This window comes from Diaphorina citri, unplaced genomic scaffold (assembly GCF_000475195.1).
Source record: "Diaphorina citri unplaced genomic scaffold, Diaci psyllid genome assembly version 1.1 scaffold1907, whole genome shotgun sequence".
NCBI classification, from domain to species: Eukaryota; Metazoa; Arthropoda; class Insecta; order Hemiptera; family Psyllidae; genus Diaphorina; species Diaphorina citri.
Genome location: NW_007379333.1, coordinates 27,966 through 42,302, shown reverse-complemented (window position 1 = coordinate 42,302; position 14,337 = coordinate 27,966). Strand labels below are relative to the sequence as shown.

Here is a 14,337-nt window from a genome sequence, read left to right as displayed (position 1 = left end):
TGCAAGTGCCCCTGGACCCCTCGTGATTTCCGTTAAATCTACCCTGAAACATTGGCCATCCGACAGACCACTACGGAAAACATACATTAGGTAGTATTTCTTGTTGCGATCCGGATCGTACGGATATTGTGACGATCCGTAGTTTAATGAGTAAAGTATTCACTCGTATCCATCTCTACTACAGAGTACAGAAGTTTACTCGACTTTCCTACGTGATATTCCCATTTATTTTTCTCGAAATTTGTAACAGCAAACAACCCAAAAATCCCGATGTAAAAAATGACGATGACGTCTGATCCGTAAAATTCCTGCAGGTATGGTAGACATGACTCGATGGGATTTTATCAGGTCTTTAGTATACTCTTTAGAACATTTTAGATATTGAAAGAGTACAACAATACCAGTCAAAAGCATCCAACTACCCGTATAAATAATAAATTAAAACCTCTCTTGTTAACACGTCAAAAAAGGGAAGCCTAATGGGTCCCATTAAATACCAATACAATGGATGCGAAGAGAATCTCCTAATTTATTACTACCTGTTTCCTTGAGATCTTCTATCAGTGGAATCAGTAGTTCGATCGGATCTTCGTTTCCAGACCATGAAACGAATTGAAAACATTAATTTCTGCTTCCGCCTTCAGAAGATACATTTTATCAATTTCATTTGATAAAAAGATTTGCCAATGAAAAGTCAGGTACATGTAAACCCAACCATAATTATTAAAATATTTATTAAGTTGGGTCTTTTGGAGAATTTTTTCGGGGCAATTTTCTGTTCAGAATGTTCAGATCTCATTAGTTTTTCAAGGTAAAGTTTACGAAAGGACAATACCGAAATGAAATATTACTGATAGGTGATAGATTGATGGTAATTTGAAATTTGAATAGCATCCATGTCCAGACTAGTTCTCTTACGAAAGTCAATTTCATCAATGGGGTCTCCAAAACCATTCTACAAGTAGACAACGGCACTTGTGAAAAATACTTCAATATGCGGCCACCCTGGAGGTAAGGTCATGTTTCAAGAGCTGCATAAGCTCTAACTCTATGCTCTAAGCTCTAACTCTATTACTCTAACCACTTTCAGTCCTATCCTAGAGTTCTAGAGATCCTAGACAATGCAAGATGACTGAGAACTCTGAAGAATGTTGATTTAATTCGTTTCCGAAGGGGAAAAAACACTTCAACTTTGAGAGTTTGAGATCCTGAGATCTTTCACAGACTCACAATAGACCGGAACCTAGAGGTTAGAAGCACAATAGAAAAATAAGAGTCAATATAGTTTCTATTCTCATTGAAACCGTAGGTGGGTCACTAAGCAGGTTGACCTGTTAATATGTGTCTCAGTGTCACACCAATCCTTCTCAACGGGCAGGTTACTATACGGGACAGTTTTCAATGGATTCTCTGAAACAATGGTGATAAAGGTCATAATGGGTCGACTTTGATGGTATCGACAGCATGATTTAATAATAGTCCGGGGAGCTCCGTATTTGCTTGGTTCACAAACCAAATCTCTTTGCCAAATCTAAGTAGGTTTACAAACCTACAAACCAAAGACTTCGCTACAAACCAAAACTGAATACAAGTTAGTTTTACTTAACCTGGCGAAAATTGAAAGAAAAGTTGATTGACTTGGTGACATCATAAGACAACTTTGGTGACATCAGGAGACATTGTCAACAAATTCATCTCAGATAAGAGCTTCCTAACCTGGCGAAAATTGAAAGAAAAGTTGAAAAATTGGTGACATCATAAGACAAAATTGATAACATCAGGAGACATTGTTAGCAAATTGACCTCATAGCTTTTCCTAACCTGGCAAAAATTTAAAGAAAAGTTGATTTGAGAGTTTGAGATCCTGAGATCTTTCACAGACTCACAATAGACCGGAACCTAGAGGTTAGAAGCACAATAGAAAAATAAGAGTCAAATAGTTTCTATTCTCATTGAAACCGTAGGTGGGTCACTAAGCAGGTTGACCTGTTATCCTGTTAATATGTGTCTCAGTGTCACACCAATCCTTCTCAACGGACAGGTTTATATACGGGAAAGTTTTCAATGGATTCTCTGAAACAATGGTGATAAAGGTCATAATGGATCGACTTTGATGGTATCAAACCAAAATGATCGACAGCATGATTTAATAATAGTCCGGGAAGCTCCATATTTGCTTGGTTTACAAACCAAATCTCTTTGCCAAATCTAAGTAGGTTTACAAACCTACAAACCAAAGACTTCGCTACGAACCAAAACTGAATACAAGTTTTGGCGAAACCTGGCGAAAATTGAAAGAAAAGTTGACTGAATTGGTGACATCATAAGACAACTTTGGTGACATCAGGAGACATTGTCAACAAATTCATCTCGGATAAGACCTTCCTAACTTGGCGAAAATTGAAAGAAAAGTTGATAAATTGGCGACATCATAAGACAACTTTGGTGACATCAGGAGACATTGTCAACAAATTCATCTCGGATAAGAGCTTCCTAACTTGGCGAAAATTGAAAGAAAAGTTGATAAATTGGTGACATCATAAGACAAAACTGGTGACATCAGGAGACATTGTTAGCAAATTGACCTCATAACTTTTTCTAACCTGGCAAAAGAAAAGTTGATAAATTGGTGACATCACAAGACAAAATTGGTGACATCCCGTGACTGGCTGTTGCGGGGCCCACTCAGCCTCGTGAGGAAAATGAGTAGCTATGACATATAAATGCGCATAGCGAGTGCCAGCATGGTAGGGACTCAGCCTCGTGAGGAAAATGAGTAGCTATGACATAGAAATAAATGCGCATAGCGACCGGTGCCAGCATGGTAGGTAAACATGTGATTTTAGGATTATTAGATATTGGGAAAATCCTACAATGCTGCAGTGAGCACCAAAGTTGTGACATAATAACACAAAGAAACTGCATTTACATTTATTTTTTTTTTTTTATATGTAGAGTATATTGAAATTATGTTAGTCGGTCTATTATTTATTCGAGGGTAGGTATCTTTTGCTCCTACACTGTAGAGCTCTGCGAGTTGCAGGAATAAATGCAACAAAATAAAGTTGATCTAATGACTATCTGGACAATCGCCTGATGCTGTCTTTTCACGGCTCCACTCAGGTTGGGTTAATGTAAGGAGGCGGGTAGCTGGTCGCCAAATAGAAGGTAGAAAAAGTCTCTAAAAAACTGGAAACTTTGACAGTTATACTCGTAAAATGACGTTTTGGACATGAGGGCGTGGGTTCAATCCCAGCCGAGGTATGGAATTTTATCCTCAATATAAATTGAGAATTTGACCACAATAATAGTCTATGTACCTATAGTTATACTTCTATACCTGCCTCGGTGGTGTAGTGGTCAAGGCGCTCGCCTGGTAAACAGGAGGGCGTGGTAAACCATACCCAAACCTGCCTCGGTGGTATAGTGGTCAAGGCGCTCGCCTGGTAAACAGGAGGGCGTGGGTTCAATCCAGCCGAGGTATGAAATTTTATCCTCAATATAATTTGAGAATTTGACCACAATAATAGTAGTAGCCTACTGCTGGAGTAAAGGGACTTTTCAGCCCTATGCGAGCAGTATAAATAAGCACTATTATTATTATTAAATCCAGCAGAAAAAAAAATCCTTTATTTACAACCTTATTACAGGCATTATAAGAGTCTAGGACACATCAGTATAATGACGTCATAAATTTCATAAATCAGAACAGTCATAACACATAAACCACTCATGTAATCCTCAAATCTATTCTCCATTAATCTCCTCTGGATTTCACAATACAAACACAGTCATTCGTCATCTCAAAGGACAATAAAGCAGTGGCGCGTCCTCAAATGAAGCTTTAGGGGGGCCTAGGGAGCCTCAGGCTCTCTTTTGTTCTTTTGCTGTGGGCCAGACTCTGAAAATTCGGAGCATCCACCCACCTCACTAAAATCTTGGATACGGACCTGGCTGAGATGAATAGTGAAATGAAACGATTCGGGCAGTACACTTTTTCAGAACTGAGACGAATAAGGGATGGATTTTTTTATTTTTTAAAGGAAAATCATATGAGACGAATCATGCAACCCTTTTTCAAGGAGACGATTAGGCAAACATTCCCCCGAAATGGAAATAGATCGTGTCTTTTTCCTTCCTATTTCCTCTCTAAGGGGTTTTCCTCCCAAGTGATTATTCAACTTGGGTTCAAAGACCAAAAAGACCTTTGAAATTTTTACCATTCGCCACTGCAATAAATAGATCCTTCAAAACTATTTCACCTTCATATTTTTATAGAGCTCCGTTATTTGATAGTAATGGGAATCTGGATACAAGAAGGATACTAGACCGATACGGGAATCATAAATCAGAACAGTCATAACACATAAACCACTCATGTAATCCTCAAATCTATTCTCCATTAATCTCCTCTGGATTCCACAATACAAACACAGTCATTCGTCATCTCAAAGGACAATAAAGCAGTGGCGCTTCCTCAAATGAAGCTTTAGGGGGGCCTAGGGAGCCTCAGGCTCTGTTTTGTTCTTTTACTGTGGGCCAGACTCTGGAAATTTGGAGCATCCACCCACCTCACTAAAATCTTGGATACGGACCTGACTGAGATGAATAGTGAAATGAGACGAATCGGGCAGTACACTTTTTCAGAACTGAGACGAATAAGGGATGGATTTTTTTATTTTTTAAAGGAAAATCATATGAGACGAATCATGCAATCCTTTTTCAGGGAGACGATTAGGCGAACATTCCCACGAAATGGAAATAGATTGTGTCTTTTTCCTTCCTATTTCCTCTCTAAGGGGTTTTCCTCCCAAGTGATTATTCAACTTGGGTTCCAAGACCAAAAAGACCTTTGAAATTTTTACCATTCGCCACTGCAATAAATAGATCCTTCAAAACTATTTCACCTTCATATTTTTATAGAGCTCCGTTATCTGATAGTAATGGAAATCTGGATACAAGAAGGATACTAGACGGATACGGGAATCCTTTTCATGTTAAACCTACACAATGAAAACGACTTGTGTAAACAGTAAACAGAATGATATAGAGTTATACCTACAGGGTGTTTATAAAAGTCTGTAATCCAACTCTTTATAAGTATATTCCAGAGACAGAGACCTCAGGCTAAACATTTTATTTTTACGTCACTGTATAAATGTGAACGTTTTTAGAAACAGGGTTTTTTTCCTCCATTAGGTGACAAGTGTCCCGCCTACTCACAAACTCACCCAGCCTGATTGGGGACGCAAAAAGCCAGCCAGAGACAGAGACCTCAGGCTAAACATTTTATTTTTACGTCACTGTATAAATGTGAACGTTTTTAGAAACAGGGTTTTTTTCCTCCATCAGGTGACAAGTGTCCCGCCTACTCACAAACTCACCCAGCCTGATTGGGTACGCAAAGAGCCAGTTAAAATTCCATACCTCGGCTGGGATTGAACCCACGCCCTCCTGTTTACCAGGCGAGCGCCTTGACCACTACACCACCGAGATAGGTTACAGGTACCGGTTTACCTGCTACCAAAAGCAAAGTGGTTGTAGGTGATAGTGGTAATGGTAACATACCTAGTACTACACTATTAGAGAGTTAGATATAATAGATAGGTATTAGCACAATAATACATTTCTAGTCTACTTTCGTTAATTCCATTCTTCTACGAGTATCATTCAGCATTTGAGACCTTTGATTACATACTAAGTTTCGCCGCCAAACCTGGCCACAGGGTTACCAATAAAGCAAATTCTATGTCACGATAATGATATCTCAAGGTACCTGTAAAGGTATAGTTTGTTTATCCACCTCCTCAAGCTCCCTGACTCCCTGATATGCCATCCACGTTGCCGACCTTTGTTATTCGGTCACCATGGCAACGGATGTACTTGCGACACAGTTTTCTAACGAACTTCCACTTTCAGTTTAGATTTGGGAGCTGCTTTTACTAGTTCATCTGACCCGAATTTTAACCAAAGTTTTCCCAATATGTGTGTGTGAGTTTTGGGAGCCATTTTTAGGTTCTTACTATATCTACTTTTGGATCCAAGTTTTGCACAGTTTACCCAATGTGTGTGTAATTTTTGGGAGCTGTTTACTGTTTCCTTAACTTGTTTTTGGAGTTTTGGACCCAAGTTTTTGGACCCACAGTTTTCCCGTGTGTGTATTTTCAAGACATTTATTTTGGTCACGATTCGAATGCAGTTATATTTTTAACGATGTGTGGTAAATTTTAGTTAATCGGACTGTCTCAAGTGTCAGACTAGTGAATAACATGGCAGCGACGTCGACAACAACTGCTAATCCAGGTATATTTAACTCTGATTCATTTGTTTATTTTGATTATAAGCAACACGCGAACCTTTGACCGGGGTGAGTCGGAAACAACACCTCAAATTTCTTTGGGATATGGATGGTAATACCCATTTCTAGGGATCGAAATTTTCATTAATTTCGGGCTGCAAACACTCGTATGTACTAACATCTGATACAAAAAAGTCTAAACTAAATCTTAAACATAAATGGCCAATTTATTGGCAACTAACTGGGAACTTGTTAAGGTAGAAACACACTACTATCACGTCACGTGAGATGCAAAAATTTCAATCTGAGGCCGGCCACTCACGCTCCGACTGTCTGTCAGACCACCGCGCCGGATAAACCTCGATCTGTCACACAGTTGAAGCGTCAGTGGCCGACCTGAGAAGCAAGTGTCTCCAAATTCATCGCGGAAATTGAAAACAGAAACGCCACGAAGGTGTTTCCTACATTGAAACAGTTTCCCTCGCACAGTAAATTGGTAGGTGTAAGTATGTGACATTGTGACATTTTATCACGGCCTCCACACAATGGAAATGTCATGACCTGAAGATGATCATGAAAATTCATGACGGACAAAGAGATCTAAGGGCCGTTACTAGAAGAGGGGAATGGAGGAGGCGTTAGATAGGAGGGTAGTGAGGGGTAGGATAAAAGAAGGTACGCCCACCCCTAAAGTTGTGTCCCCACAACATAGTCGACGTATGTTGCCTCGATTAACAAGATAGATTCACCTCGTCGATCGACGGTGTCGACTATGTGTGGACACACCTTATAAATTGGGACAAGGTGTACCTATTAGTTGAAGAAGACTAGCAGAGGGATTGGAGGCGAAATATTGCAAGTGCCCCTGGACCCTTTGTGATTTCCGTTAAATCTACCCTGAAACATTGGCCATCCGACAGACCACTACGGAAAACATACATTAGGCTAAACACAGTATGTATTTATTTACATAAACTCAAAGCAATATCTTGTAAATAGAACACAATATGAAGAATCTTTCTCGAAGTATGACAAGACACCGGCTATCCGGCAGAAAAAATCCACTCATAATGCGTTTTCGAAAAAGCGAAACATTTCTCGGGCATTATTTCTCAATAACAAACTGATGATGCGTCCACGAGTCGAATTGGAGCCCTCCCAAGAAACAGAAAAAAGAAATTAGCGGCTCCCAAAGTAAGGGCCGAGATACGTGAAAACGGCCTACTATAGAGATATTCCAACCTAGACATAGATACCTACAGAAATAACGAGATTAGCTTGTTTACAACTCATTTGAGAGATCAAAAAGCGGAAAATCCAATTGTATAGCGTACAGCCTTCGCTAAAAAAAGCCGGAGGAAACACCATCTTTCTTGTTTTTCCCCTTCTCATCAGGTAGATAAGGGACATCATCATGCCTTTTGATGAAGTGTTTCGCACATCGAAGCGTTTACCCCTTCATGTGCGTTCAATGACAGTTCGTAGGAAAATAACTTCCTCAGTTACAACTGCTTCTTCGTCTAGTTACGTTCTCCTTAGTCTTATTCTGCTTCTTATTTTACTGCGTTTCTCCTTCCTCCCTCTCCGGGAAAAAATTTGTACATGTACTTGTATCTGGGGTTTACATTGAAATTCAAGATGTTTACCACCCAGTGATTTGTTCCCCATGACTGAAAAGTTTGAGAGCCACCAGGGAAGACAAGAGAAGAGAAACCACCTACAAGATAATTTTATTTTGAAAAGACTTAATCACGAGGGAGGATTACTCATGCTGATGTTGTTGACACACATAATGAATTCCCCCAGCATAATGATGATGATATTAATGATAATGATACATAATGATAATGACGCTGCGTGGTGGAATTAGAACCAACACTGCAACTGACGAGGGGTAGAGGTGCGATCAATTTTAGTGTCTAAAAACAACTAAAAACCGCGACTCAGGTGTCCAAAAACATCCAAACGCTACTTGGGTGTCTGAAACACCTAAAAATACCTCATTTTCTCTACCTAGACTACCTAAAAATACCTTGTCGTTTGATGACGAAAATTGCACTCGGGAAAACATTTTGCTGTGGAAACAGTGGTAGAAGATGTAAAAAAAGCAGCGAGATGAGCACATTGGGGGAATGAAAGCGTTGCTCAGGTGTCCAAAAACATCCAAACGCTACTTGGGTGTCTGAAACACCTAAAAATACCTTGTATTCCCTACCTAGACTACCTAAAAATACCTTGTCGTTTGATGACGAAAATTGCAGTCGGAAAAACATTTTGCTGTGGAAGAAGTGGTGGTAAAAAAAGCAGCGGGAAGGGTACAGTAGCTACATGGGGAAATAATGGTCCGTCGAATTTTTGTAATTTTGTCACATCCACTAATATTCTCTTTCCTTCAAGGCGTAAAGGACCACTAGGGTACTAGGCATATAGCACTAAAAAATCAGTAGATTGAATTTGAAATTTAGACAAGGTGCGGATAAAATAATAGGGTAGATATGTACTATCTAATACCGGTTCCAAACAGAAGTAGGTCAGCTTGTTTAAGAAAGAAAAAAAATCCTGGAATTTTTTGGAGGACTTTTTTTTTCTTTCGTTTTTTATGACATGACATGCATGACAAATGAAGGCATCGGACATTTCAAGTCCCAGGGCTCAAGGGTCTCCGGGTGCCTAGGGTTTAGGGTTTAGGGTCTGGTATGTCAACTATTTCGAGTTCCAAATCGTCTCATACTTCCCACTGGATCCTGACGATTTCAAGAATGTGTCAGATCTGTTATGGGTATTGAGATCTGTTATAATGATATGTACTCATATATGTAGAGTATAATAAAATTATGTTAGTCGGTCTATTATTTATTCGAGGATAGGTATCTTTTGCTCCTACACTGTAGAGCTCTGCGAATTGCAGGAATAAATGCAACAAAATAAAGTTGATCTAATGACTATCTGGACAATCGCCTGATGCTGTCTTTTCCCGGCTCCACTCAGGTTGGGTTAATGTGAGGAGGCGGGTAGCTGGTCGCCAAATAGAAGGTAGAAAAAAGTCTCTAAAAAGCTGGAAACTTTAACAGTTATACTCGTAAAATGACGTTTTGGTGGTTTTAGTTCATTCGGGCTCTGTTGTTTCTGTTCTACCCACCATGGAACATCACTGGAATCCATCTTGCGTAGGGTGAACGGTGCGGGTTTCATGTCCTGATCAGCTTGCTGCTGCTGTTGTTGTTGAGTTGATTCGTCATTACTCCACCAAGGTTCATGCGTAGAGTCCATTTTTCGAATGCGAAATCCTGCCACTTCATTGTTCACTTGCTTAGAGTCATTCTGCAGATCTTTCAACTCATTCCACCAGATGTTCTGATTGGAATCCATCCTGGACATGGAGTAGTTTTGTTGTATTGGAGGTTGTTCAAGAGATTTCTCCTGTTCAGATGAAGAGCCCCAGGACACGTCTGTAGAGTTGATCGCGCGCGGTGAAGGACATCGTTTCGCCTCAGGGGAAGTTCTCTGTGCCCAGGAATTATTCTCACTCGAGTCAAACTTGCGGATGTTGAAATGCTTTGGAATGTCGCGTTGCGGAGGATCACTGTCAATGTCCTCATGTGTGGACATGTCCAGGATATGTCACGGCAAACAGCCGGATACCTCTGAGGAAGCCAAGGATAAACCAAAGAGGACGAAAAGAAAGAAAGTTCCCGGACAACCGGAACCTTATGTGAGGGATAGCTATGGTCAGGTTTCTGCTGATGGCTTACAGGTAAGTGACGGAATAGTACGTTCGTAGATTAGTAGAATCTTAAGCCATCTCTTCGGGCAGTTGCCCCTAGACTTTTGTATTGGAGTACCTATTGAAAATTACCTATTTCGTACGCCTTTGGATTTATCCATACCAAATTTCGTAATATTTTATTTTTTGGTCTGATGTACTTTTTTATTTTTTATCCAAACTTTACGATCACGTGCATTTTCTTCAAGAAATAGCATTACATATTTTCTGATTTGGCATGATGTTATCAAACGATTGCCAAGCAACCGCAACCTGAATCATACTTCCCTTTCAGGTTTGGGACGACGTGTATCGAATAATGATAACTCTAAAGATAAAATGTGTCCGAAATGGGTACAAAATTTATCTAGTAGACTTTTGCCATGTAGAGTGTAAAGCTCTGACTTTAATTACCCCGATCAATCTGAAGAAAACATCTTTGGATTCTTTGGAAATGAAATTGGTTAAGGACTGAGTATGAATTAATTTGGCTGCATAAATATTGCATTAAGACCAAATTAGGAATGACTGGTAAGAGTAGCAAATGCATATTTATGCAAAGCAGACATGTTGGGATCTCAACCAAGTCTGAGATCATCAGATATTTTTCAGATTTTGTAAATAAATTTCTTATTGACAAAAATAAAATGAATTTTATCTAAGAAGGTAAAAGGTAATATTTATTTGATACATAAAAAAGTAAAAAGAAATCTTAAAAAGTAAATAAATAACAATAGGTAGGTACCTGTCCTGCAAATTATCATATTTGGAGCTTGGATCTTAACTTATATCACAGCATGTATTTAAAAGCATGACGGGAATGTGCCATGCGTAAGCTGACACTTCTTGAAGCTCACAATGCATGAAGGACCTAGAAAGTCCTTCAGTCCATTATAAGCACACGTTAGTCACATGTTTTTAACCACGTTATACTGTTTGGAGATGGACAAATGGACATATTTATAGCGGTAAAAATTGAGCTAGAAATTCGAATCTGCTGATCAAATTTGCCGCTCACTTCCATAGATAGAGGAAAAAAAAATCTGGTGTGAACATCACACGACTTTCTATTACATTTGCAGAATACGTATTTGAAAATAATAATAATAATGAACTTTTTGTTCCGAACCGCAAGTGTCGAAAAATTGAACTTTTTTTGAAAATTTTTCCAAAATACTCCCCGTGTAATAAGGAATCATAATTATAAAGTATGAAAAAATTTGGATTTTTTTTTTCGAAGTTCGAAGCAACATTGACTTTGGTTAATATCTGGATGAGTGACTGCCCGATCTTTACCAAATTGTTACAGTCGCGTCCTTGGACCATACCGGTATATCATACAAAATTTCATCGCTTTACGACAAACCGTTCTTGAGATATTTTGTATACAAACTTTTCCACGAAGTTCCACGAAATGAGGATTAAGTAACAATTACTTTGGTTAATATCTGGATGGGTGACTACCCGATTTTTACCAAATTGTTACTTACTGGATTCTCCTGATAGTTTCACGCCAGCCACGGGAGCCAACGCACGCACGATAACACTACGCGGATCTGAATTACTATTGGCTAGCGGTGGTTTGTCTACCGACTTTGCAAATTCCTGTATGAGACTATACGCATGCGCTTTGAACATTTCTTCTGGTTCTTCTTCATCTTGGTTTTCTTCCTCTGTACTATAACTACTATCCTCTTCTTCCTCCTCACTGCTACTGCTAGGTTCTGTGGTGGCTGTCTTCACAATGTTTTGGCTTTGATCTAGGTTGAGTTTACTAATAGAATTGCTAAGTTCCAACATATGAGCTTCTCGAAACTCAGGACTATCAATGCTGACTAGTTTGGGGTTTCCTCCAGAGGTGGCAGACCGAGGGGACTGCGGAGGTTTGGCCGTTTACTAATAGAATTGCTAAGTTCCAACATATGAGCTTCTCGAAACTCAGGACTATCAATGCTGACTAGTTTGGGGTTTCCTCCAGAAGTGGCAGACCGAGGGGACTGTGGAGGTTTGGCAGCCGTCACGCCAATGCTGACAGTTCTCAAAGGTGCTGGGGGAGGTTCCGGTATCTTGGGTGAAATGTCTCCACTACGAGGTGTATAACTAAATGCTAGTCTCGGTTTGGAATCAATAGGGCTGCTATCGTTACGCGTATAACTAAATTTGGACGGGGTTGGACTCGTGGGACTGTCGGATTTATAGCTAGTAAGTCTTGGTGATCTCGGAGCAGGACTGGATTCTTTGGTGAAGTCACTAGGTTTCATAGAGGAGCTACGGATGGGAAGGTCGGAGGGTCTGGCATAACTATAGCTACTGCTCAGTCTACTAGGTGTGTTACTAGAGAAGCGAGAACCAGCAGGGGAGGCGCTAGGAGAATAGGTAGAGGCGGGGCTTGTACTGAACCTGTTATTCCAGGAGGAGGTTCTCACTGTAGTGGGAGGAGGAGGGGGAGGGGCAGGCGGATGTTCATCTGTCTGCATCTCTGTACTCCGCATACTACAATATTTTTTACTTCTAGTCACCTCAGTCTCAATAGTTTTCTCTAGATCAGCACGTCTTTGTCTTAGAAACACAGAGTTAGAGGGTGGCGAGGGAGATGTGCCGCTATAAATATGTCCATTTGTCCATCTCCAAACAGTATAACGTGGTTAAAAACATGTGACTAACGTGTGCTTATAATGGACTGAAGTCCTTCATGCATTGTGAACTTCAAGAAGTGTCAGCTTACGCATGGCACATTCCCGTCATGCTTTTAAATGCATGCTGTGATATAAGTTAAGATCCAAGCTCCAAATATGATAATTTGCAGGACAGGTACCTACCTATTGTTAATTATTTACTTTTTAAGATTTCTTTTTACTTTTTATATATCAAATAAATATTACCTTTTACCTTAACTTAGATAAAATTCATTTTATTTTTGTCAATAAGAAATTTGTTTACAAAATCTGAAAAATATCTGATGATCTCAGACTTGGTTGAGATCCCAACATGTCTGCTTTGCATAAATATGCTGCTCTTACCAGTCATTCCTAATTTGGTCTTAATGCAATATTTATGCAGCCCAATTAATTCATACTCAGTCCTTAACCGATTTCATTTCCAAAGAATCCAAAGATGTTTTCTTCAGATTGATCGGGGCAATTAAAGTCAGAGCTTTACGCTCTACATGGCAAAAGCATTTCCAAATTGTCTACTAGATAAATTTTGTACCCATTTCGGACACATTTTATCTTTAGAGTTATCTTTATTCGATACACAATTCAAAAATGGGGACGAACTCGTCACGATTTCTGATGTTTTGGCAGTGGTTTATCTGTGCCCCATATTGTCCCGCAGCGAAACCTAATTACTCAGACTCATCTGAAAGATGAGTTTTGAAAAATCATGTCTCTCTAAGAAAACCACCAGATGTTCTGATTGGAATCCATCCTGGACATGGAGTAGTTTTGTTGTATTGGAGGTTGTTCAAGAGATTTCTCCTGTTCAGATGAAGAGCCCCAGGACACGTCTGTAGAGTTGATCGCGCGCGGTGAAGGACATCGTTTCGCCTCAGGGGAAGTTCTCTGTGCCCAGGAATTATTCTCACTCGAGTCAAACTTGCGGATGTTGAAATGCTTTGGAATGTCGCGTTGCGGAATGTTGAGATATTGTCGAGCATTCTCTGAGCTAGAGGAATCACTTTGTTTAGCAGAGGCCATCGAACTCTTGCTCTTAGACTTCTGCAAGGACAAGCTTTGTCATTTTTCCTTCGAAATATAGATCTCCCGAACTGAATACTGAACTGACAAATGAACTGATATTCTTCAAAAACTTTTATGTGGTACTTGATTGATTACATTTAACCTGGAACGTGATTTACTGAGTTCCGCGCTGATAAAAGAATCGATAAACTGATAAATGCTCAATTTAATTATTCCTTGGCAAAGAATTCAGCAAACAACCCGCTCAGTGATGTGTCGATAATATTTGGAGTTTCGGCCACTTGCGCTCAGACTCTCTGACAGACCTAGGTCCGCCAAACGGTCAGAACGTGTGTGGCGCAAAAGCTTCCGACTTCAGACCGCCTGAGAGACCTGTAGTCGGAGTGTGAGTGGTCAACAATACGAGTACAAACTTCTCAGTAACCCCCCTACGTACCCTTTCCTACTACCATGATGGTGAATTCGATCCCCACCATTGACAAAAATTTGTACTCGTTTTTCGATTTCAACGTGCAACTGGTTACATTCTGGTGTTCTCGTGTTGACCCAGCACCTAAATGGAAAGGATTGTGTCT

General features: G+C 39.9%; 1 protein-coding gene across 1 annotated transcript; it reads right to left on the bottom strand.

Annotated features, from left to right (window-relative positions):
- Window positions 1-9,292: 9,292 nt before the first annotated feature.
- LOC113470891 lies at window positions 9,293-13,790 on the bottom strand. The gene is made up of 2 exons (XM_026829642.1): window positions 13,685-13,790; window positions 9,293-9,862 (listed from the first exon to the last, which is right to left on the bottom strand). The coding sequence occupies exons 1-2, from the start codon at window positions 13,757-13,759 to the stop codon at window positions 9,293-9,295; spliced, it is 645 nt and encodes a 214-aa protein (XP_026685443.1). The 5' UTR covers window positions 13,760-13,790.
- Window positions 13,791-14,337: the final 547 nt, after the last annotated feature.